The sequence below is a fragment of the Colius striatus genome, chromosome 21, assembly GCF_028858725.1.
Source record: "Colius striatus isolate bColStr4 chromosome 21, bColStr4.1.hap1, whole genome shotgun sequence".
In the NCBI taxonomy this organism is placed as follows: Eukaryota; Metazoa; Chordata; class Aves; order Coliiformes; family Coliidae; genus Colius; species Colius striatus.
Genome location: NC_084779.1, coordinates 5,320,361 through 5,345,731, shown reverse-complemented (window position 1 = coordinate 5,345,731; position 25,371 = coordinate 5,320,361). Strand labels below are relative to the sequence as shown.

The 25,371-nt window shown below is 42.0% G+C and overlaps 1 protein-coding gene across 2 annotated transcripts; it reads left to right on the top strand.

Annotated features, from left to right (window-relative positions):
- Nucleotides 1-6,143: 6,143 nt before the first annotated feature.
- Nucleotides 6,144-25,329, top strand: LOC104557709 (tumor necrosis factor receptor superfamily member 8). Of its 2 annotated transcripts, none has more exons than XM_062013110.1 (12): nt 6,144-6,249; nt 6,737-6,947; nt 11,775-11,865; nt 14,459-14,575; nt 14,984-15,139; nt 15,242-15,335; nt 15,768-16,048; nt 16,252-16,362; nt 16,843-16,890; nt 17,591-17,616; nt 19,436-19,643; nt 20,941-25,329. In XM_062013110.1, exons 2-12 carry the CDS (start codon nt 6,876-6,878, stop codon nt 21,183-21,185), a joined length of 1,449 nt encoding a protein of 482 aa, XP_061869094.1. In that variant the 5' UTR covers nt 6,144-6,249; nt 6,737-6,875; the 3' UTR covers nt 21,186-25,329. The 2 variants fall into 2 exon arrangements, with proteins under 2 accessions (XP_061869094.1, XP_061869095.1); XM_062013111.1 differs by lacking the exon at nt 6,144-6,249 and adding an exon at nt 6,416-6,530.
- The last annotated feature ends 42 nt before the right edge of the window (nt 25,330-25,371 follow it).

Sequence of the window (25,371 nt, the reverse complement as noted above, 5' to 3'; positions counted from 1 at the left end):
CACATGGCCAGTCTTCCCCAAGCATTTTTATTTTCAGTTTTGGGTTAAAATGTATAGAATTGTAATTCTTGGGGCTTTCTCAGTTTCCTTCTTTTACTCCCCAGGGATATCCACAGAGCACATTTCAGTTGCAACAACAGCATTAATAATAGCATATCAGTGAACAAATGGGAAATACTTGCACAGAAGTTAGTTACCAAGGAAAATGCAGGGGAGTCTCCTTCATTTGAACTTGGTAAGGTCTTTCACCTCTCCAGTAACAGAGATCCAGAGTTGCTTTGTTGAATTCACTAGTTTGTTTGGATTTCTCTTTGTGATAAATACCTTTGTAAGCAGAATTTCTTGCTATTAGAAGAAACTGAAATGCTCATAACTCCAGTAATCATGTAAAAAGGTGTATGTCTTCCCTAAGTAAGAAAAAATTAATACAGGGAGTGCAGTAAGATCATAAGTTCCAGTAAATGCAGAGTAGTGTTTCATCCTGAAACAGTTTCTTTGGGAGCTGTTTATTGACTTACAAGTGACCTTCACGGGTTGAGTGCTTTGCTGAAATAACTGAACCTGGCTACAAAGCACCTGTCTGTGAGTTCACACATACAAAGTACCTGAAAGCAGATCTTTTGTGAAATGAGGAGGCTCTGCAAAAGCTTCTTCTACCTCTCACTTTGGTTCTGACCTATGTTTGAATCTCTCACCTCATAGTACCTTTCACTGAAGTTTTCTTCAGCATCTTCTGCCAAGAGTTTCCAGACTGGAAGTCTTGAGTGCCTGAGTATACCTCCTGGTTTGATTCTGTTTGCAGTTGAATAGCAGCTTCCAAAAACTGCAGGTGAAAACCGGATCTGATGGGTTAGATTTCCAGTTTTAATGAATCTCAAGTAATTAACACCTAGACTTGAGTGCAAGAGCACCAGTAAAAATGCTCAGTCTGAGACTCAAGAAATGCTAGCATTGAAATGCCTTTGCACATGCTCACTCCCTCTAACACAGCTTTTATTTACACCTTTCCCCACCAGTTCTCTTCCTTCTCAGTGAGCTGGTCTCTTTCTTCTCCAGTCCCAGCACTGAGTTTCTTCCAGCGTCTGGATCCCTTCAGTTGAGTGTTTGTCCTCTATATGATTATACGGCACTTTCTTTCCAATACTTCACTTTGAAGGTCTCCTTGAAAGTAGAGGAGATATTCTTCCTCTTCTCAGTTCCATTTCCTGGCCATGTGCTGATGAGGAGGAATTGCTATAGAGAAAGTCTGGTTTTCCTTCTGAAACTCCACGTGGGAATTCAATGATGTGAAGATATTGCACAGCAGGAAACTTTAGGAGTGCCTTGAGAATGCTTAGAGAGAATGAATTCATTAGAGAGCTCCATCCTGAACATCAAATGCAAGTTTGTGCAAGGTTTGGATGTTTGTAAAGCTTTAGGTTGGTCGGTTTTTGGCATGGCCTCTCAAAAGGCACGTTCCTGCTGCAAGACTTACCTTGTAGGGGAGCTCAAAATTTCAAGCCCAGGCAAATGGATGTTTTGACACAGTGTTCTGCTCTAACAGCCAGAGTTTTGACTGGTTTATGAGTAACTGAAAAGCAAGATCTTTTAAGTGTCAGATAAAGCTCAGCACCAGGCTTAATAACTATGCAGTCAAAATCAACCAAGGTAAACCTCAAATGCCTCTTTGACTGTGATTTAACTATTTCAAGTAGACTTTCTACATGAGGGAATTGCTATGAAATAAAAAGGTGTGAATATACTGCAAACTGGCAGCTGCATGTTAGCCCTCTGCATGGACATAGTGTACACTTAGAAACTTGATACCTAAAGGCAAGAGTGTACTTAGTTTCTTGCCTTTCACCAGCCCTTTTGTGTGACTGATGGTTTCATAGACGCCTTCCTGCACTTTCTGGTGTAGGTAGGGAAAACCATGGACTTTACAGATCTCCAGACAAAGACTTCAACGTGAGGTAGGACTGAGCTGAAATCAAAGCTGGTGCTCATGGATTAATTTGTATCAGTGCAAAGGCTGAGGGTGGGGAGAGAGGCCCCAGTCAAATAACGCTGCTGTTTGTCACTCATTTGCTGTATTAAGTAATCCAGGAAACAAGCAGCAGAGAAGGCTTTTGCTTTAAATTAAGCCAGTGCTAGGCAAGTGTGGAGAAAGGGCATGAAGGATCCTTAAAATGCCTCAGCCATCACATGATGTTACCTGTCCAACCTTATTTACCCACCACATTCTTCACAGCTGTAATGATCTGTCTGCACTGTGGAAGTTTCACCCTTGAGCCTCTCCATTTTCAGCAGGGTATGAGAAGGGCACAACACAAGTGACATTCAAATAACAACATCTCTGTCAAGAGCTTTTTCTGTAGAGAAACACAACGTGTAAACCTACCACTGTTCCAGAAGCTGTAGTCAAAATTACTGAAAGTACAGACATGATGTGATCTTTCTTTTAAGGTCGTTTCTCTCTCTCTCAGACCATGGGCACACTAATTCTATGATCTGGTTTTGGTTTCTTTCATGGAAGCCAAGTCTTTCCGGAGAGCACTGAGTTCTCTTGTCAGCTCTTCTCAGTTTTCAAGTCTGACTCAAAATGCACTTTGGTTTTTAAACGACTGTGCAGCAGAGGAAGACATTTTACACAGATTCTTTTTTTTTGGTTACATTACTTATTTTATCACTCTCTTTAAGGTAGTAGTATCAGTTGAGATCACAAAAACAGAGTTCTATTATTGTTATCCACATCAGCTTTATAGAAATGACATCTGGCAGAGAGATCTAATTGAAAATTAAGCCATGTTATTATTAACACCATCAGTCTGACACATTTTATAGCTGCTCAAACTCTTGTTTCAGTTGGAATGAAAAAGTGAATAAGATGACAGACATATCATTGTTTCTTGTTATGCATATAAACCCTGAATCCAAACCTCAGGGAGCAGAAATGCATGGTTACCTTTCCACAAAACTGGACTTCATAAGCCTAACAATACTGGAGTGACTTTGCTGCTTCTGAAAAGCCAGAGTGTAGCACTGCCTTATATTGTGCATTTTAAACTGAGGATATGTTTCAGTGGAAGTAACTGGAATGAAAAGTAGGGAATAGAATGGAGTCCATGGGCTTTGTGGGGGGAAATTATCGATCTCAACTGAAGCAAGACCTCTCGCAGGAAGTCTGATGTCAGCTGAGAAGATTCTCTTTCCTCCCAGCACATCTGCCTTCTCTGCTGTCTGGAGAATGCTTCCAACAGCTATGTTATGGCTAAAAAGTCAGCACAACCAAACACTGCTAACAGTGTTTCTGAGCTCCCCACAATGGGGACTTGTCTGTTTCACAGAAGTACTTTTTGATGTTACATTCTGTACTTAAAAAAACCCACCAAACCAAACTTTCTCATTGCTTGGGAACAGACCAGAATGCTTCTCCCTCCTTTGGTTGGTCATTAATTGCCAAGAAATTTTCTGTGCTTAGCAAGAACACAGCTGATTAAGACAAAAGTCCCAAGCTGCAAACAAACAATAACTAGTCTGTTGTTCTGGTTTAGATTGCTGGTTTGAGCATATATGAAATTTTATCTCTATTATTTTTATTAGAGAACAAAAAGACCCAGTGAGAATGTCCATCTACTGAAATGACTTTGGATTTCCCCTGTGTATTGGGATTTTATGATGACCCCAGCTCATTATAACCAGTTTTTCCCTGCTGAGAGCTCTTGTTTTAAGCCATTGCTACATTTCAAAAGGAGTGCAAGAAGAGCTTCATCCCATCTTCCTTGTTGGTCACAGTGGACAAATAAAGTAACTTGCTGCATCTCCATAGCTCTGCAGATGGTGTTATTGGCAGCACTTGCAATGCATTTAACATATTGCAGCGTGGTTTTGCTTGATGGGACACAATTAACTTGATTGACAAATATTTAATAGGAAGAATAGGAGAAGTAAGTATCAGTACCAAAGTGGCAGAGAAGGCCAATCTGAGGCAAAATTCCTTTTTACACATTCAGACCAGTTGAAATGCTTTACCAGATGTCTCAGATTGCTTGCTGCTAAGTGGTGTTTCGGAATGAGACCAATGTTGCACCCATGTTGCTCTGCTTTCCTTATGTCTGTTCTCTTTAGGCTACTGAAAAGTTCAGTGTGTTGGCTTCACTTACAATGCCTAAAATCAGAGAGAGCCTGAATGTTCTCCCTGTGTGGTGGTACCTGTGTCACTTTGCAGGATCCTCAGGAAGAGAGCTGATGGCTAAAATGCATAAGTAGATCAAGAGAGGTGTCTGGGAAGTAATTCTTGGTGGCTACTTGCTTTCCTTCCTTTACCCATGAGAATCTTTGGGGTTCAGTACAGTAAATGGCTCTCTTTTTCTTTTCTTTTTCAATTTATTAAGAATTCCACCTGTTATTTGCACCCCTGTAGTGTGTAGGATATATCCCAATGAGCACTGCCTGTGCTGCCACTGAGACGCTGAAGTCTTGGGGAGATGTTGTTTCATCTGGCTGAGCAGCAAGAGTTCAGTGATCTTCCATCAGCATACTGCAATGCTCTGAAGAGCAACCCTGACAGACACTGAGGTACAGATTTTAGATGAGGTTATTTTAATGTGTATACTTTTAAATTTCATGGTTTTCTTTATCTGTTTGACAGACGTTCAGAGATGACACTTCTCCCTGGTATTTTCACTGGTACAGACGTATCTATGAACAGAACACACATATTTGAAGACACAAGGAACCATGCTAAGAGTATGACATGAGGCTCAAGTCAGCCACTTCACAATTAGAAAGTGTTATGAGTGCTTTTGCTTGAGTGACTTTTGCAGTGTTTCATGACTCCTTCCTTTACTGGGCTGTCTCTGTTAGCAGCAGCAAGAGTAGACAATGCTGAAGGAATGTCTTGGGCACATGTTCAAAGAGACTTTCCCCTATGGTTTTGCTGGGTCTCTGCATTCTTTTGCTCTGTGTATAGAGCACTATTTGAATCACTATTTTGACTTACAGAACCTTCTCAGATCCATTCCACCTCAGCTCCTTGCAACATGCACAGATGATCAGCACAGGTCAGACACTCAGTGCAAAAATTACCCAAGCATTAACTAAGCTTGGCAGTAACTACATTAGTTAAAACAGAAAACACCAAGCAAGCTTGTCTTTGGACACTCTAACACCTAAACCAAGAGGAGATTCAGATGTAAGACACGGATGTGTGTAAGCAAATAAGTGTTATAAATAAATGGCATGCTCATAGGGGCTGTTTACACATTGTTCTCTGATGGAAGAACAAAGAAATAGTGGTTGTTTAATGGATTATTTTCTAGGAAACACAGGCAGCATTTAGAGAAGAGCAGTGTGGGCTTGTTATAAAACAGAGGTGCTGCTTCCAGTTACTGATAAGGCTCCTTTTGGAAAGCCCCTTTCATTATATTTGAAATCAAAACACACAAAGTCTGAAATTAATGCATTCAGTTAAAAATGTGTGCAGTTTGCAACATTCCTATTAAACACAGCCTCTTAACTGGTGCTTTTATTACAGACTTGTAATAGCATTGTGATGTAAGAGCCTTTCCAGCAGCAGCAGTGAGCACTTTCCACTTCCCATCCTTTTCAATATCTAGTTTAATCAAGAACGAAGTTAAGAATAAGAAGTTCTAAGAAGGATGGCAGCTGGGAAGCCTGCTTTCACTTTGGAGGTGGGAGGTGGGTTCTTTCTTCAGAGGAACACTGGTCTCCCACTAGAATCTTTCCCCTTTATCCAAGTCATCTCCTTCCGTGAAACACTAAGTAACATTTCATCCTCAGCCACATTTGACTGAAGTTATCCAATGGGTTTAAAACTTATTGGTGCCATTGATTAAAAAGGAACTGGCATATGTGTACATACAAAATGCTCAGCATGCTCATAAGATTATCCTACTTTCAATCTTTTCTTACTTCTTTTGCTTTTCTTTTTGATGATAAGGGTGAGAAGCAAAAAAAACCCTCTGGGTGTGAGAATTTTCCCAAGTACCTCGGAGACCTTTTCAAAGCAGCCTGCCCTTTTTTTGAAGTGGCTAACTTTTAGTTTTGACAAAACCTTTAGGGCAGATAAGAAAGCTTAATGACACCTTAAACCAACTGAAATCTTTCCAGGCACCAGAGCCAACAAAACGTTATCCAGAGTAACAAATGAGAGTGAGTGAAGAGAGGAGCAGCCACTCAGGCAGCAGCTGGAATTGACCTCAAGTGGGACTGAGGGGAAAAGAAGGATTCTCAAGAGGATGGTCTGTGGTATGTTGGTGTTTAAATGACAATATGTAAAGCTTAAACTTCAGTGGAGTCACCCTGGTTGGTTGTGAGTTTTCACACATTCATCCAAACAGGAGTAAAATGACTGTACTGAAAAAATGAGTGTTTCTTACTGAGAACTTTTCCTGAGGTTTGGTTGCAGCTCTCAAGAATGTGGTGGATGGACAGGGAAGGGCTTGGACTCATGCCTGGCCCAGGCTTTAGGGTGGTGAAGTGCTCTCTGAGGGCAGCCTAAATGACTCAAGAGCCTGTGTTTCTGCACAGTGAGTCGTGTACCTCGGGTGACAACCTTGATACTTGCAACCAACTAACAGAAACTTGGCTGAGGGACCAGTGATTGACGTCGTTTTGTTTTGTTCTTCTTTTTTTTACTTGTCTTTTTCTGGGCAGCCCCCCCCCCCCCCCCCTTCTAAATTGTTTTCTCATCTTGCTTGACTCTCAAAGCCTTTCTCCTTCTTCTACTGAACAGCTGGGATGGCTCTGGACTGAATGAACAGACACAGAAGAAGACTGGGCTGGACTCCTGGCAGGACCTCAGTGTCCAGGAGGAGCAACGTGGCTGTGGGACCTGCAATGCTGGGAGCCAGGGAGGTTTAACATCGCTGCAGATGGCTGCCTGCAGCCTGGCACTAGGGCTGTGGCTCCTGCTGCTGCTTCAGGATATCCAGACAGCCCCACAGGTAAGGCAGGCTGGCACCAGGATCCTGCAGCCCCTCAGGATGCAGGAGCCTGGAGAGATCTGAGGGTCTTTGTGCAACACAGGGTGATAAAGATATAAAGCAGAGGAGGCAGGAGAGTTTGCTCTCTCTGGGAACTTTTCAGGCAGGAGAAGGGGATATGAGCTACAATTTCCATCTTTTTGGTGGCATTGCTAGTGTCCTGTACTTCCAGGCACATCACAGCTAGGGCATGAGGGATGACTCAATAGGAGTGGGGAGCTGCTCTCCTTGGTTTGGATGTGAAGCTTTTCTTTTTATCCTGGATGGGCAGGTGCTCTGTGACAGGCACCTTCCTTGCAAAACTTGGTTCAGAGGGCTTCTGCTCACTGCTAATGTGAGTCAGGGCTGTCAAACTGAAAAGTGTAACAGCAAGTAGAACCGTGAAATACCTTCCTCTTTACAACCACCCACCCCTCCAACACTGACTTCCCCATGAATGGGCTATTACTTCTGCATCAAATTGACTTAAAATAGAGCCAACTGGTACTTAGCTGATGCTGTAGCTGCAAGCTAGCTCCTTGCTCAGATTGTATCATCTCTTGGTGGTTTGCTTCTCCTCCACCTGCAGTGGGCCGTGTGGCAACGAGCCCTTGGCACCTGGCATGGATCAGGTAATTCCCTGCCTGACACACACAGACATTAAAAGGTCAGTCACAGAGGCTCTTTGCACAGGTAAAGAGGGTAAGTAATTGTACCTTGTGCTGGATCCTGAAATTGGTTATCTTCAATATATTTGCCTAAGACACCTGTCTGTACATTGCAACTGAATGATACAGCAAATCACTTGGGTGTCAGGAGGTTTTGTACGAGAAACTGACTCCAATTGGGTCTTTGAGAATACCCAAGTCTCTTCATGGACATTTGAAAAAGTTCTTCCTGGCTCTTTTGGTAAGAGTAGGAGTTTGCCCTTGTGTCTTCAGCTGTAAATTCCCCTCCCACATTGAAGTTTGCTCTGCTTTGCCCTGGTTGTCTGTCCTGCTGCTATCTCCTTCCTTGAAACACTGTTCTTCTGCAGGATTGGAATCTGTAGCCCTGACTCACCTGAGGAATACTTAGGAGGGCACTGAGATAAGCTCATCTGGGCTGCTGAATGTCAAACTGCTTTAGGAGAAAGGCAATAGGGGAAAAAATACGGTATTTTAGCTATTTGGCATCCCTCTTGGGTCATTTCTATCCCACTTGCTTTTACTGGAGAACAAGTGATACTGTTTAATATGAGCAAGCCACAGCTCATTGGTCATATCTAAAATCATACTCCACTTAAGTCCACAGCTTGAGTTCTGTTTAATATTCAGTGAACTCTCACTTGTTATTAATGTCTTTACTATTAATCAGAAGAAGCTGGACTACTTGAAGTCTCAGATTATCAGCTTCTTTTGTACTGCCAGAATTTGGGTACAAGCTTGAAAGAGAGTCAACTGTTTTGCTTCAGCATTAGTCAGTTCTAGAGTAGCCAATGCTGGTAGAAGATACTTTTTTTACCGTAAAATGCTTTCTTCCTGACTTACAGCTCATTTGTAGCAAGCCAATTTCTTACTCTACCTCACCGTTGCTTTTTTTCTCTATGAGCTCAAAAGATCATGAATAAATGAGTCAAACCTTGTCCTGACTGAATTGCAGAGCAGCCCACTGAATGCAGCACCATCTTTATAATTGCCATGATTTAAAATGCAATAGCAAATGTGCTTCTGCTTACAAGGAAAAAGCTACAGAAAGCCTGTTTTCTAACACAAATTCTCAAAAGCAAGCACTGAAACCCCCCCCATGCCAGGACACCTTGCATAAGTCAAGGAGCAAAGCCCATGTCACTTTTAGTGGCATTTCTCTTTCCACGCTGCCAGTTTTGCTTCTGTGATTTATTTTGAGCTTTTAAGCCTGAAGTGCCAGAGATGTGGGGGCTTGGTTCATACGCAGGTCCTTACCTTAAAGCATGCTGCTTGCAAAGGGCCAACCTTTCTGCTTAGTTTGAGAGCAGAGCATCGTTGCATTGCTGTTGAAGATCACATTGGGAAACAATCAGCTTTAGGAGGTAGGGGTGGGAAAGTGACAAGAGTGAGGAGATGATGACTAATGCTGAGCATTGATATGTATGTTATTTATCACTGAAAGGATCCATAGAAAGCTTCATACTCATGAAACACCTCTCCTGAACAGATGGCAACTCAGAGACATTTTGCAGGAGCCAGGAGTGGTGAGGTCTTCAGAAGGTGGTTTTGCAGCCATAGAAATCATGTCCTTAGTTGACTTCTTTTTACAGCAGAGCACCTTGGGCTTGGCTCAGTAAAGACAAAGCTGTGCTTGTAACTGGATGCTTGGAAGCAGCGTTTGCTGTGAAGCTGTGGATGCCATGTGCTGTGTTGGCTGTTGTATGTAGCTGCCCTCTCGTGGAAAGGAAGCAAGGAGGTTGAGTATTCTCTTACATAATCTCTGTAGCATGTGTGCACAGTTCATGCAGTCATTTATCACAGCACTAGCATCAGGCCAGATTCACAACCAGAATGTGCAGAGCTGTAACTAAGGGCAGAATTTAATCCCAAACATCTGATTTCAGCATTTTGGATGAGGCAACATTTTAAAACACAGCCCTTCCCTCACAGTTTTACCCAGACACTGTGCCCGTACGTAAACCCCAACAAGGACAAGTAGATAAGCTGTGAGCTTACGTGCTGGGTAAATCATTCAAGAAGTTTGTTCCCACACATCATTTGCAGTGAGAGTTGGTTGCCCAGGAGAACCAGGAGGAGAAGATGAGGTGTTTGTGGTGACTTCCCATAGCTCTTAACATAGTTTCTTAACAGAAACTAAGCCAGGAAGGCTCAGCTGCAGACAGGCTGATATTGTTTCTTAAGTTTTCTTTATAAAATTAGTTCATTCACTCCATATTACTGAAGTGACTCCTGAATGACCCTTGTTATGTCATTTCCTATTATTGCCTGTGGTGTCTGGCTAACCAGGGTGCTCCCCCACACAGATGCACGGAGATTCCACTTCCTTTACCTGCAGTCTCGGGCTTTCCTCTTCAGAAAAGAAAGATACAGGGTGCACATTTGTACACTTCATTTGAATCAGGCTGAGCAAGCAGGCATCTGCTAGTTCCTTTATACAATAAAGTAGGGAAAAATGCTTTGTAGGGGGTCTGTGTGACCCAGAAACGTGTCAGGCAGGATTTCTCTGTTCATAGAATCATAGAATGGTAGGGGTTGGAAGAGACATTTAGAGATCATCTAGTCCAGCCCTCTGCTAAAGCAGGTTCACCTAGCTCAGGTCACAGTCAGGTCACTCTGTTCTGTTACTGGAGCTGGATGAAATGTAATGGTTTCAGTGTGTTTCTACATCTTTCTGTTAATTTCCTCCTTGGCCAAAAGTTCCTGTTTTCTGATGTAACCTGGGGCAAGTTAAATAACTTCTCCTACAGTCCTGCCATGAAAAGGACGGGAGAATACGCCTAAGAAATCAGTAGTGAGATTCTGTCACGACATACAAAGGCAGCAGGAGACAGCAGGTGTTACTTCAAAGGCCAGTGGGAAATTCATGTGCAGAAAGTGAGATGGAGATCTTCTGAACTATTTAACTGCTCTGCCAGCATCACGTGGCAAAACCTCTGTTGATATCTGTTGATAGAGTCTTGACAAAAAATTGCCATTTACACCTTCTAGCAAATCCTGAAAGTGAAACTCAGATAATAACACTTTTAGGGGATTGTTAAGGGAGATGCCAAATAAAAAATCAGATTTTCTCATCAGCAAACTCGTAGCACTGTAATTTCCCAGACCACGAAGTGGCCCTGCCATACCAAAATAAAGGCTTCTTATATATGTCTTGATTCCTAGCTGAGTCTCATTTTCTAAGCTAATATTAGGACTATTGTCTGGAGGTTTTTTAACTGAACAAGTATGTGGTCCAACCAAAGGTTGCTCCTGAAAACCTTTACTCACAGCAGAAGTGGGAATAGTTGTTTGAGTAAGGGCTTAATTTTGTGAGTATTTGCAGCATCTTTCCAAGGCAAAGCTCTCTTGTTCTCAGTGTAGGATTTATCCCTGTATGATAAGCAAAGCAGTTTATTGGTTTTATAATAAATAGATGTTTAGGTCACTAAATTAAAGCATTATGACTGCATAAGTAACTGAACACAAAGATTTATTCGCTGCAAACTTGAGTGATCTTTGTGGATTTCAGCCAATCTAGCTAGACTGAAGTGATGCTGAGCATGACACCACCTCTTATTCCAGTGAACACAGAGCTGGAATCTGTTACAGATGCTACAGATTCTTCTTTATATATCTTCTATTTTCTAAAAGTCTTTCTCTCACACTGAGATGGGATCATTTCAGGACTGTGACATTTAGTCTTTTTTCCCCCCATTTTATTTGCTGAGTGCTACAAGATTCTACTAATAAAGAACCTTTGCTTAGTGATCTTAGTGATGCTGCAGCTAGATTCCAAAAGCTGTTTAGAGCATTGACTAAAAGCATTTCTGCAGGACAGTGTCTCTACACAGTTTTTTGTATGAGACCAAGAGTTTCTGAGAGCTGGAATGGTTGAGCTACCATAATCCATTCCTCTATTTAAATGACTTGCAGATAAAAGAGCTTGCTGAGTGAAGATACATATTGAATTGTTGCTAAATAGACTGAATATTGCAATCTTTGCTTTGGGGAATACCTGAACTTTCAAAAAGCTATAGGCTTTTCCCTCCTGTCTGCCACTGCCATCACTTGATACTGAGATCTGCTGCAATACTGAACTCATAGTTTTCTAATTATGTCTTTTGTCTGTTTCAATTTCTAGACATCATTAAGCCCATCTCATTCCTGTGAGAAACTTGAGAACTGGTTCTATGATGAAGCTTCACAAAGCTGCTGTTACCAGTGTCCCTCAGGTCAGTATGTTGGTAATTCAGTCAAATTATCACAGAGCCTTTCAAGAATTCATCTTGAAATAGCACAGGGAAATGAGGCTAAATAAGTTTCTGACCAGAGGCCAAAAGAAATAAAACGGAGGTGTGGAAAATCTGTCAGAGTCCTCACAGTCAAAAGGTTTAGAAAGTGTCTGGCATGAGAAAGGGAAGAGCCCCTTGTCAGGGGACACTGAGCGCTGCTGGGAGCTGGTTGTGACTCAGAGGCACATGAGGTCAGACGCAGGAAACGTCTGAAACTCCCCGTCTTGGCCCAAAAGCCCCTCAGTGGGCAGGACATTTTAGGGTGCTTTGCTATCATCACTCCCTTCTTAGAGAAGGATTTGATTTTTCCTTTCTTTAAAGCAAAATGTGGACATTTGTTTGTGCTCTAATAATAAAGAGAGGGTTAGTGCTTGGTTGCAGCAGCTCTCTGCAGTTCCATCAGGGTTCCCCCTGGGACACCTTGTACTGCTGCCCACACTGCACAAATCACTCAGGACCTGTAGAAGCAAACATGCAAATGCTCACAGTGGCAGATGTCATCTGATTTCTATCTGGCTGCAATGAGCCACCAGTCCAAATCATTCAATCTCTGCTTGCTCCTTGGAACTCATTTTGTTGCCACATCCTCACGTCAGTCCTGGACACAGAAACTCAGAAGAGAAGCCTTTTTCATTTTCATCTTTCACTTCAAGCAATAACCTGCTCATATCTGCTCCTAACTCAACTGCTCACTGCAAAGAAAGAGAAGCTTTTCTAAAATACTGTTTGATCCAAGTGGAGCCTCTTGAACTCTTGATGCAGCCTGGCTTTACTTTCCTCGGTGTTCTAGCCCACAGCTGTACAGCTTTTCACACTGGCCCACGTGCAAGCCATCCTCTCTTTCAGAGTTTATTTCAAATTCAAGATAAACCTAAAACCAAACCTCCAAAGATCATTTTAATTAGTTTCTACAGTTGCCACATTTCTTCTCATGCAGTTAATTGTTGTGCAGGTAAAATGAAGCTTTGTATCTGGGATACCAGAACAAAATCCTGTCAAGCAGAGGAATACTTTCATATGAAGTAATGGTGTGTGCAAGAACAGCTCATGTTATGCAGAAGTTGGTATTCCACTTCTATTTATTCCATTCGTGGTTTTTAACCATTTCTTTGTTTGTATTTGGGGTTTTTTTTGGTATTAGACCCTAACTCAGATCTCCAGCTCCAGCAGACAGTGCTGCAGTCAATGCTCAAGACAATTTCCCACCCACAGTTAACAGCAAATCCTCAAGAGTGAATGAATGCACATACTCACAAAAGAAAAACATTTAAAGCACTTATTTCATCCACTTACTTTCAGTACATGTTTTTGTACAAGTCACTGCAGCTGGTATCCCCACTGCTCAGACTTTTATCTGGTTGTTGAGCCATAGAACTCAATCAGTGGAGAACAGCACCAGAAGACACTGTTAGACAAGCTTTAAAGCTACTGCACCTGGGGTACACAGCCCCCAAGGGAGAGACCTGTCTGCCCAGGAAATCCCAAATAAGTGAAGCTAGAGCTTTTGGGTTGTTTGGGGAGGAGGGGAAAATGTCACACACACACAGGTACACGTGTGAGCAGCTGGAGAGCTGAGATTCAGCAATCAGCCTCCACCTTGAAAAGAGTAGTCTCAGACAAGTAGTTCTGAGGGAGGTGGGAGTGATGTGGTTCAGACTTGTCTGGTGGTATTTAGTGGGCTAAATATAGCACAGCTGTTATGACCTGCACTCCTACATCATGCTTGCCAAAACACATAGTAGGTGAGTTATTTCCCTGCCAGGTTCCTGCTCCCTGTGGTTAACTCTTTGTGACTGGGTGATGCAGGCCAGATACTGAAACTGGAATTCGTTTCTCTCCTGTTTTCCAACTGTGATCAGTTCAGCTCTTCCTATCTTTATGTTGCAGCTTTCACTTTTCCTTTTGCTTCTGCAACTGCTGCTGCTCCTGACCCACTGGTTGTTATTTCCACCAACTGACAAGGCCACAAGCTCACAGCTGGCCACTATATCTTCTGATTTCTTTGGCACTATGGCTAGTGGTATACTACCTCATCAGTTGCTTCAGAAACTGAAACATTAATGCTTCTGTCCCAGCCATTCCCATACTCCAGGCTGGTTATTGTACCTAGCTTGCCAGATGGATGCTTTTAAAAACTACTCACTAGCAAATTATTACCAGACATAAACATAAAATCATAGAATAGCTGTTGGCAAAGATCTCCAGAGGTCATCTAGGAACTTAGTCATGGCAAGACAATATTGCTCACTGCACACTTGGCAATCCTTTCTGCCAGCAAATGACTTGCCACGTGTCCATTCTGCAGCAATCCACACTGACTGTGGGAACATCACCCGTAGTGTTGCTGTAACAGGTTGGCCGTGGTGGCTCCTGAATGGGAAAAGCAAACATGTGCTGGAGAAACTGAAGGAGAGGTACACAGGGAGGACTGTGGTAGTGTGTCTAAGGTAAAACAGCACACAGGAACACTTCAGATGGTTGTCTCCTGTGATTCTGAACCGGTATCCTGCATATTTTGACTTTCTTTCTCCAGGCTTTGTCAAAAAGAAAACTTGCCCTAAGGACCCAGCTGCAGACTGCATGAGATGTGGACCTGAACAATATGTCACTGATGCACTCCAATGTTATGCTTGTGTATCGTGTGCAAAAGGTTTGCTTCCCTTCACATATCCCTCACACTTAAATTCTCTCTATATATTGTATTTACACTTTATTTGTGTTACTGATTTAGACTTTCCAGTAGCAGAATCATCCATCCTCAGTTACTGATTCAGAGAGCAGAATGCCACCTTGCCCATAATCCCTGGGTGACCTGGGACTACCTAAAACCTCTCTAGTCCAGTCTACCCAAGTCTGATTTCTCTTTTCTGTCTTACATTACAAGCCATTCTCTAACAGGCTTTTCTCTAGTCATTCATGGCATAAGTTGCCATTACAAGATGCCAGCAGCCTGCTCTGCTTCCTGAATCTTTGAACTGATCTTGCTCAGCTTTGGCTTCTGCTTTGCCTTTTCCTTATAGGGTGATCCTTTGTTATCACATCTTCTTCTTCCCCACAGAGTTTGACCTGGTGGAGAAGCAGCCCTGCTCCTTCAATTCCAGCCGCGTGTGTGAGTGCCGACCCGGCCTCTTCTGCCAGATGGCTGTTGAGAACACCTGCTCACGATGCCAGCAGCACACTGTCTGCAAGCCTGGTTTTGGAGTCAAAGTCAGAGGTGGGAATTCCTCCCTGCCTAACTCACCTCACTGGATCTTGCCCATAGGCCTGGACCAGATGAATTTTGGTTGGTCGGTCCTCAGTCACTGTTTTTATTCAGGTACTTCAACAAACGATGTGATGTGTGAAGAGTGTCCTCCTGGGACCTTCTCTGATCAAAGCTCCAGCACTGAAACCTGCAAGCCCCACACAAAGTAAGTCCATACTTCTTTGAAGTGACTAATTAATTAAAGTTAATGAAGGACAAAAAGGGACACCTGTCACTTCTGTTGCAAAGCATAGGAGTTTCTCTTAGAGGCACAGGCTTTGAGCCTATGTGCAGAGCCTCACTTCATACCCATTGCACTTCTCTGTTCTGGAGGGTAGAAGGAATCCCTCTTGCTTCATTTTTAGTTTATTAAGTCTTAAAGGTCTTTTCCAATCAAAACAATTGTATGATTCTAAGTAGAGTGGAATCACACACGTGTGTGAGTATCAGGTCTGCATCCAGCCCAGGACTTAATGCCACAGGACTGAGAAAAGGATTCATGACGTTTTCACTGGAAGCAATAAATGCAGGTGGTACAAAAATGACCAAAATGATATTGTCACATGGAAAGTACTTTGTGTTCTCTTCCATCCTCTAGCTGTGCTGAGTTCAACAAAGTACCCCTACGCAAAGGAAATGCCACACACGACCAGGTTTGCCTGGACCAATTACCCACTTACCTCACCCCAAGCACCTTGTCCATGAAATTCAGCAATAAAACAAATAACTCTGACCTAAGGAGATTTGAGGAGAACCTGGTGACCATTGCTAGTATCCTTTTAAGTGCCACAACAACTGAAAACCCCAGTTCAACTCCTGAGGAGAAAGCTCTGGCTGGCACTTTTCCCACCTCAGCCAAGGAGGAGATGACAACAGCAGGTAACAAAGGCCAAGCCTTTGCTCTCTCTGGTATATATTTGGTTGTAGCTTTGGTAAATGCAATTTTTATGTGGGAACTCCTTGAAAATTTCCTGTGACTTCTGAAGCAATATCCACAGGCCTATATCCAAACACAGAGATCTACTGATTGTCCCTACTCTGCCTTTTCTTAGCCTTTCCTGTATTCCCTTTCTGTGCTGTAGGTCTGGCTCTCTGGGGAGTGGTTCTGTCTGTGACAATGCTACTCATGGTCATGCTGATATTTTGGAAGTGGAAGCTTTGCAAGAAGCGGATCCTCATCCTCAGAGGAAAGCGTGAGTGTTTGAGGCTGGAATACATAACGTGCTGCTTGGTCTCCAACAAAGAAATGTTGGAAGAGAATGTTCACTGCTGCCTGGTGAAGGCAGGTCAGACACAGGTTCTAGGCAAACTGTTCATGCAGCATGTTGGAGAACACAAGAGAAAAACTGAAGCAGCTGTGAATTTATGGAGGAAGCTACTACAAGGGGAAAGGGTAGCCTGTGGTTTCTTCTGTCAGCACAGACACTGATATTGATACTTGAGGAGTCTTTTGAGTATTTGTTGGTTCTGGGATTGGGTTTGGACTTTGAGTATGAGAGGAAGCGATATTTCTCTAGCTTTGCCTAGAGTTACATGTGTGGTGTACTGCAGAACCACATTCCCTCCTGTATACAAAGCAGGATGTGCAAGCTGTAGGTTGTGGGTCTGGTAAAGCTCTTAGAGTCTGCACACTCCATGATGAGTTTTGCTAAATGAATGATTTCTTTTCCCAGCACATCTACATTCCATCACTTCCCACAAAACCGGGCTCAGGTCTCAAGGTGAGTGAGTGATGAGCCAGAAATTGCAATCCATGTGTCTACAGAATAAGTAGATAGTTTTAATATGGAACTTTGTGGAATTTTGAGTTAAAGCATGGGACTTCTTGGTGTCAAATGTCTGTCTCTGCTGATGAGTAAGAGCCTGGTTCTGTTGTCTGTGGTGGATGTGTCACCTGACGGCACTTTCTCCCCACTGCACCTGAGTGGTTGGGCCATGACAGTGTCAGTATGGCGAGGCTTTACAGGAAAAAACACCCCATTAATTTCTGGGCACTCAAATGTGGGAGGTGTGTTCCAAAAAAAAGTGGGTGTTAGCCATAGCAACCTGTACACGTGCCCTAAAGCACATGCATTTCCCACTCTGAGCACTTCCACTTCCATTGACTGATCTGTTCCCTTCTGCTGTGTTAGATTCTCCTCATCACCACACACCAGAGCTTTTTATCCTCATTTATCCAGGACTACCATTTAAAACCTCTTGTGTGCAGCTTACTTTTCTCAAAATGGAGTTTTTGCTTCCCTTTTTGCTGGTTCAGCCATGTCATATGTGTGTGTTTTCAGTGGTAAAGCAAGCATAATGCAGGTGGTCTGGGCAATGAAGCAGTTTAGGCCATGGCTAGGTGATCTTTCAGAGCAAATATTAACATTCTTGTGATTGCTGTGAATTTTTGTCTGATAGTTTTTCCTGTTTCCATTGCAGGTTCTGATCCAGTGAACAAATGTACAGTAAGTGTCAATTTTCCAAAGCAGATCCCTTTCTGTTCCAATGTCATTAATGATCTTTTTCAATGTCCTGATACTGTGCCAGCCCTTCTGTTTGTGTTCTAAAATGCCTGATCCTTCAGGTGCAGTGATGAGATGTGTTAGAACTTGCTACCTTTGTGTTTTGGGCTGTGTTTAATGTAGTGTTCAATAATGTAATGCTGCCAATCTTGTTTGTTAAGGGAGTGTTTAGTTTGGTCTTACACCATTCTAGGAGACAGGATCCAAAATCACAGCATTGAACATTCCTTTTCTGCCTCCTGGGAGAACTTTGTCTGTCAGGCCCATTTTATCTTACTGCTCCAGTCACACAATTGGGATTTGTACTCTTTTTCTGCCATGTCAACTTCCCTCTTTGCAGTATTTGGCATGACTGTAGTATGGGTACATAGGCAGTTGTTTGTCTGGATGACTTTCCATCAGGACCAGCTTCTGGTTTAACAGTTTAGTTTGCAGATGAACCACACCAACATCAGCCAATATGGTAACAACAGAAAGCAGTTCCTCAGCTGCCAAAATCATCTTCTTGACTCCTCCACTTTCAGTGAAATTGCAACAACTTTCACTCTCTTTCTCAGTTTACCAGGCTTCTTCTCTTTAAATGCCCATGTCTGCTAGAACACTCTTTAGGTCATTCCTTTTGGTGTTTTAAATCAGTTGGCTTTTAAATGTTCTACAACTGCACACATACAAGATCTTACTGATTATATTAAATCTGGTTGCAATCAGCTATCATAATTTCAATGTGTCATTGCTAGTTCCTGACTTGTGGGGAGCTTCCACTCTTGCTTTCATAGTCGAGCAGGAGTTTTAAACAGCACATTTCAAAATCTTACTGTGTTTTGTTGGTGTTTTGTTTTCCTTTTCCAACCTTATGGAGACAGAAACAGAGCTAGAAACCCTCAGAAATATGTGATGCAGGATCTTTAGCCTCTCTCAGGTTCTGGCTCCTCTTTTAAAGGCCTCTTTGTAATTAATTTGTGATATAATAGCTAGTCTGAGCTTGTTTCTCCTACCTGAGTTTCTGCTGAGGCAATTCCAGTTTGATGTTCAACCAGTTCAACCTCTGGCTTGTTTTTTGTTCTTCCACAGGAGCATGTTGCAAAATCTACCAGGAAGTTAAACCCTATCTTTTCAGTTTTAACTGACTCTCCCCCGTGTGACTGCACAGCTGTACTGCCCTCTGATGCTTATCTCTCAACTACACACAAAAAATATCTTCTTAAAGTCCTTCCTGTGAAAATCCCTCAAAATTCTCACTTGTAGCATTGATCTTTCTAACTGATATTAACCCTTTGCTGAAAAGCTCTACTGAGCTTCAGGCCCCCAGAGTGCAGCTGCTGCTGTATTACAGGAGAGCTGACTCCAGAGCACCCAGTGTAAGACTCATGCTAAAAAGTCAAAATGACAAATAGGTGGATGTACAAAGCTTCATTGGCATCTCAGCTGTGGGCAAGGCAGTGGAATTTACCAAAGCATCCAAGCAGGTTCAGGAAACTGGATTTCAGCAAGGGACATTCTTGGAAATGTCATTAAAAACCAAACCTGTGAATTGAGCTTAGAAATGCTGGTTTTAGAGATGGCCTTAAGTGATGCAGGAACCTAGTTCAAAGAAACCGAAGTTCCTACGTCAGTTAGGCAACTGGGAATTTTTCAGTCCCTGTGACAGTGGTGCTGTGAAGTACATCACATTCTTCTGCCTGTCACAGAAGGATTCTGCAGACCTACTGCAATCTTCACAGTGCTGTCTTTACACTCATCTCACTTCTCCTTGTGTTGGCAGAATATCACACTGACTACTGACAGAGGGCCAGAAGAGGAGGAGTTAATTGACAAAATTATCCCTTTGGAAACCAACAATAACTTGGTCTCCAGCACAGAAAAATCATGTAGTCCTGACCTGAGTGTGAGTGACATGACACACAACAATGGAAATGCCCAAGACTGTCCTACTGATTCTCGAGTGAGAGACCACACAAACAATCGAATTGGTGAGTCTTGCTTTTTTTGTTGTTGTTCAAGCCTTTTCAATTTTTCAGCCACGGGCACATAACATCATTCTGAGCTTATTAGTAAGCTGCAAACTGTCCAAAGCATGGGGCTGAATCTCCAGAACCTGTGACACACACATTCTGGTATATCTGTTCATTGGAACATAATGCTTTCTTAGTTTCACATTTGCCTCAGTCACTTATGAACCTGAGAGGAAAATGCTTTTCTTGCCTCTTTTTCATTCCAGAAGATGTAAATTTGCAGAAGACATTTCAAATCCAAAACATGTCAGATGGAAAATGATGCTGTAATATTTCATGAGTTATGCTTCACATGTCATTTTCTTCTCTTGGTTTCACAGTAATAGCTTGAAATGTATCTCTCATATGTTACCTTCAAGTCTTTGACCGTGGCACAGGGTAGATTAACCCCAGGCAAGGAAGCTTATTCACAGGTTAAGAATTGTTACTTGAGACATGAGACATCCTGGCTATGTTTCCAAAGCCAATTTTGAGGTTACTTGAAGGGGTTTTTTTGGTATTAGAGATGACCTTTCCTTACTAGATGACCTTTCTGGGTTTTTTTGAGTGATGGACTTGAGATGAAGGTGAGGATTTGACTTACCCAAATATCTGCAAACAACTGTGAACAGTAACCTAGTGTCTGATTTGCAGCATCCTTCTGAATAACATACAGTGGTCCAAGCCATAAGAAAGCCCTTATTTACCTTTTGTAATGGAGTAGAGTCAACAAGTTGGATATAAGGTTCAAGTCTATTCCAGAAAATACTTTTGCTGGTCCTAAGACCCCAGGTAATTACCCAGAATTTCTGTGCAGTGCTGACATTTGCTCCAAGGCTGCTTTTAAATGCAGGTATTGTTGCTTCTCAAAACAGCAAAGGCATAAACCTTGGATTCTCCATATCCATCTTCCCCAGACCCCAATCAATTCATTCTCCTAACAGACCCTTGTGAATATCTTAGTGCCTTTTCTAGTTTGTTTTTCTCCTGTAGTCCTAGCTGTAGTGCAGTGGCTTCTTTACGTGGGAGCTACATCTACTTGGTGTAAAATACCCAGAGTCCCAGTTTAGACAGTGGCCCAAAACCAGGCAAAGTAGTGCAAAATGTGCAGACCTTCTTTATTAATCCAATTTATTTCTTCATTTATCATTTAAAGAAAAAGGGGAGAAAAAGTAGGAAAATCTGAGTACCAAGTGAAAACTTGGCATGAAAGAACCATGTGTAGGGTGGGCAGTGATCATTAATGATGCTCAGCACGATCTTCTTCCTTCCCCAGAAAAGTTATACATCCTGAATGCCGACACTGTTATTGTGGGATCCATTTCAGAAGTGCCTAGTGGCAAGAACTGTGCTGCTAGAGGATGTGAAAGTAATGCTGATGCCCAGGAAAACATGGAAGAGGAACTGGCAATGCACTATCCAGAGCAAGAAACAGAGTCTTTTCCAGAGAATGATGTCATGATTCCTGTGGAAGAGGAGGGGAAGGAATTTCATCACCCCACCACTGCCACTGAAAAGTGATAAGCCACTGAGAAGGTGTGTGAAGCTACAGAAACATCCAGTGTGACACAAAGCCTGACTCTATATGACAATGCAGGTAAACACAGAGTGCCTGAGATTGTCTGAAAACTCACATGAAACACTGAAGCACATTCAAACAAGGAGTGCTAGAACCTATTTCATCTTACAAATGAGAGGATCATCCAAACTGTTGGCCTTCACAGCTGAGGTCAAGTATTTCTCTTTCCCTCTCTCTCCCAGTATCATGCAGGAAACAAATTTCAATCAAAGCTACAAAACTCAGAGGACTTCTGGATGCCCACTCAAGGTTCACAGCTTGCTTTCTCTGCATGAAGTTATGGATTGAAACCTATGTCTGATCACTTCTATTAGCTATAAAAACTCTGGCCAGGAACCCGAGTTAAGCTTGAGATTCAGCCATGTTGTTTCTACTCAGTCATACACTTTACAACATCTGGTATTTTTCTTAAGGCCTCAACTCTTGACTGAAAGTAGCAACAATTTCATTTTTCCCTAACACAAAGGGAACTCTCAAGTTCATAGACTGTGCTTCCTGGGGAAACGGGATCAAAAGGTGCCACATGGGCTCAGAAAACAGAAGGCAGATGAAACTATTTGTTTTAAGCTGTACCTTAGGCCATTCTCTGTGTTTTGAAGTCAGATTCATGTTTTTTGACTACTTCAAATCATCGATAACTGTACAAAATGGCCTCTTCTGATGGAAGCCAAACTGGCTGAACAGCTGGACATGGGATGAACAATGTGTTTAGCCTGTAAAAAGGGAAGAGAAGAAAAGAGACTAGTTTTCTACAAAAGGGAGGACTGAAAAACAGACACAGCAGTTATTTCCTATAACATTGTCAATGCCTTCTTGGTTTAGAAGTGCTCATGATCATCAGGGTGACACTGATTTGCATGTCCTTTTAAAGTCTGATTTGAGGTCAACTGGCTTGTCTGATGCTGTTTCTCAACCTTTCATGGAGCTTGTTTGATAACTGTAAATGTGATAGTGCTGACTACATTTTTTGCACAAGACAATGGAAAATGAGCAAGATGACAAAGTGTGTCTTAATAGTAAAGAAAAATGAACCACAAAACCAGTAACTTGCTTTGTAGTTTTACCCTGTAGCTTTAACCACCGTGCCACTTCAGCATCTCTTGTCTTACAACACACAAAAGGAACTTAAGGGCATAAAAACCCCACCTTCTTGGGCCAGACTAGTAGTACAAGCTCAACATTTTGTCTCTGACAGTTGTTATTTAGGAGGAGCACATAAGCCTGCTTAATGTTTGCTGTTTGCATTCCTCACAGTTCTGCAGTGTCAGAGACACAACTTTGTGAGTTCAAGTGAGAACGTACCAGAATGATCCAGAGCCTCTTGAAATTTGATTTCCAGTTGTGGATCTTTTTAGCAGGATAAAACCTCAGACTCATGTGCAGCAGAGAGAGTATTTAGCAACTGCTGAAAAGAAAAAGCAATTGGTTGAAGTTGTCAGCTTGAGACAGTGAAGAGAGTGTGCTCAAGGGAGGAAAAGTTATTTGCAGGCAGGGGAATGAGTGTGATGGCACTCACCTGTGAGTGGGAATAAGAGCCAAAGCGAGGAGTAAGAAAAGAATATTGGCAAAAACATATGAAATGGCACAGATGGGCAGGGAGGTGGCTGCAATACAAGGCCCTGTACTGTTTTTTTATGGCTTTTTGGTACCAAAACCCCCTGAAATATTACAGAACCAACTCCACCAGCTTGCCTGAGTTAAGCCAGAAGATATTTAATATCTATTTTAACTTTAAGAGAAAGAACTGGATAAACAATCCCACCATCCTGTTCAGGGCTTAATTCTTTCATGTTTCATGCATTTTCTGTTTATTTGACAGAACATTCTGGTACTGGAGGAACACAGGTGGAGGTGATTTGTGTTGTTAAGGTATTCTGTCCAGACTGTGGTTCCCAGTTCCCAGAACAGACTAGTTCTACTAGCACGGATTATGGAAATGCTCCTGATTCTCCACCAAGGAAAGGAATTCTCCTTTCAAAAGAGGAAAACCCATTGAAAAAAAGAAACTGAAATGTAGATCTCAGTGGAAAATTGAGAACATTTTATTTCAAGAAGAAAAGTAGTTTCCTCTGGGCATTCAAGATGCAAAATGAGGACCATTTACTTCAAGAGGAAAAAGAAGTTTCCTCTGGGCATTCCAGAAGTGGGGATGAAAACCACTTCAAGGAAATTACAGATTGTATACTGACTGACTGATAAAATTAATCCAACAACCCCTTATCTTCTGAAATAAACATTCTATTAAGTGTAGCATTTCTTCCAGAGACTTGATATTTCAGATGAATATAGACACTGATGCTTTTGAGGTTTTTAGTCTCCTTTGTCAGCTTTGAGAGTTGAAGGATCCTCTCTGCAGATGAAAAAGATTGGTATGCTTTTTTCCTTTCAACTGAGTGGCCCAATTCCTTTCCTCTGTGATACCTTGCAGAGGCCTTTGCCAGATTTGAAAGGGTATATTTTTCTAACTTTATGCCATTATTTTTTCTGCTGAGGCTTCCTGTGATGATAATCTGGGCCCAGGTGTGCTGCCTCTCATGAACATGGCTGTGTACAGCACTTCTAAGAGACTGGAGTTAAATTGTCATTCATTCAATGCTAATGGATTATCCACTTGATTTTAAAACTATTGCAGACAATTTCCTATCCCATATCTTCATGGACACACTTTCCCCTCATCCTCCTGGATATTTGTTTTATTATTACTGTTTGCTATGGCTCATTGTTGGACCAAATTTCTCAAATCAAGCTTCAGTGTATCAAGGAGTGAGATCTTCTACAGGAGCTTTTTTCACTAGGTTACAATTATTATGTCTAAACAACAGCATTTCATTAGCTGTACATAGCTTGTTATTCTAGAAAAGAAACTCTAGATTACATAGTTGTTATCTTGGAGTAGGAAGTTCCTTTTACTGATAGCTCTGAAGTCTGTCATCTTTGTGTCCTGGCTGATTTAATACAGTTCCTTGATAGATTCTGACCTCATTTTTCAGCTTAACCTTAAACCCAAAATATTTTTCCCTGCGTTCCAGTGAATATGAGACATGATCCATATGAGTAGGTATGTCAGACAGCTCAAGCCCTCAGGAAAAGGACGCTCTTGATGATTGCAAAGAATCATCTGGGACAAGTGGAATTGATTCAAACCTCAGAACCAGAAAATCCTGTTCTCCTTGGCGTCTTGCTCAACATTCAAGATCCAGCCACCTCTCAGAAAATTAGTAGAGCTTCTCCTGGAATCAAGCAGGAGGCTTTGGGTTTAGGAAGTCAATTTTTAAGATCTCATTTTCCATAACCATATTTTATGTGGCTTAACTGGTTTACATCCCACCAGAATTTACAAGTCGCTCTCTGAGTTACATCTGAGTGAAGTCCCTACAGCAAGAATAACTTTTATGCCATAAAAACATACTGTTGACATAGATGATCACTGTACTTCTACTCTACCTCAAGAGAAACTAACTGCAGTTGTTATTTATGGACTGAAAGATGATATTTAGGAATAGCATTCATTCTACAGCAAAACAACAGATGCAGGTTTAAAACACCCCAAATGTTAAACTTCCACAAAAGCTGTGAGGTTTACTAACAGGACTCTGCAACTGGCAAACAGGTCTCCAGTTCTACTAGGAAGAAACCTTTCCTGACTGTATGTTAAACTTGAACTGGAAGGTAATTTTCAGGAAAGACTTTGAAAATGGGCACACTGAAACTATTATAAAACTGAAGGATTTAGGCATGAAAAGAACAAAGTTTTATACAGTGCTTTGGATATTTTGGTGCTGTATTTCGATGTTTTCTTTGTGAGTTCACGGTACTGAGGCCACATTGAAGCAGTGGAAGGTTTCTGAGTAAGTTTGATACCAATTTGTAACCAATGGCAGATCCAGGTATGGTGGTTAACTTATTGGGTTTTCAAATTATGGAGCTGTGTGACAGAAGGAAAATGCAAGTTTTGTGCTGAAGTAGGAAAAATGTGCTTTTACTTGCTTATAAAAGGTAAAAAAACCCCCAACCCTGCATTTTTATAATGGTGTGTATCTTAAAGTCTCCTGACCTCTTCATTAAACAAAATTCTAATTTCTAGAATGGGTTCTTTAATTTCAGCAGTTAAACTGCTGCTTCCCACTT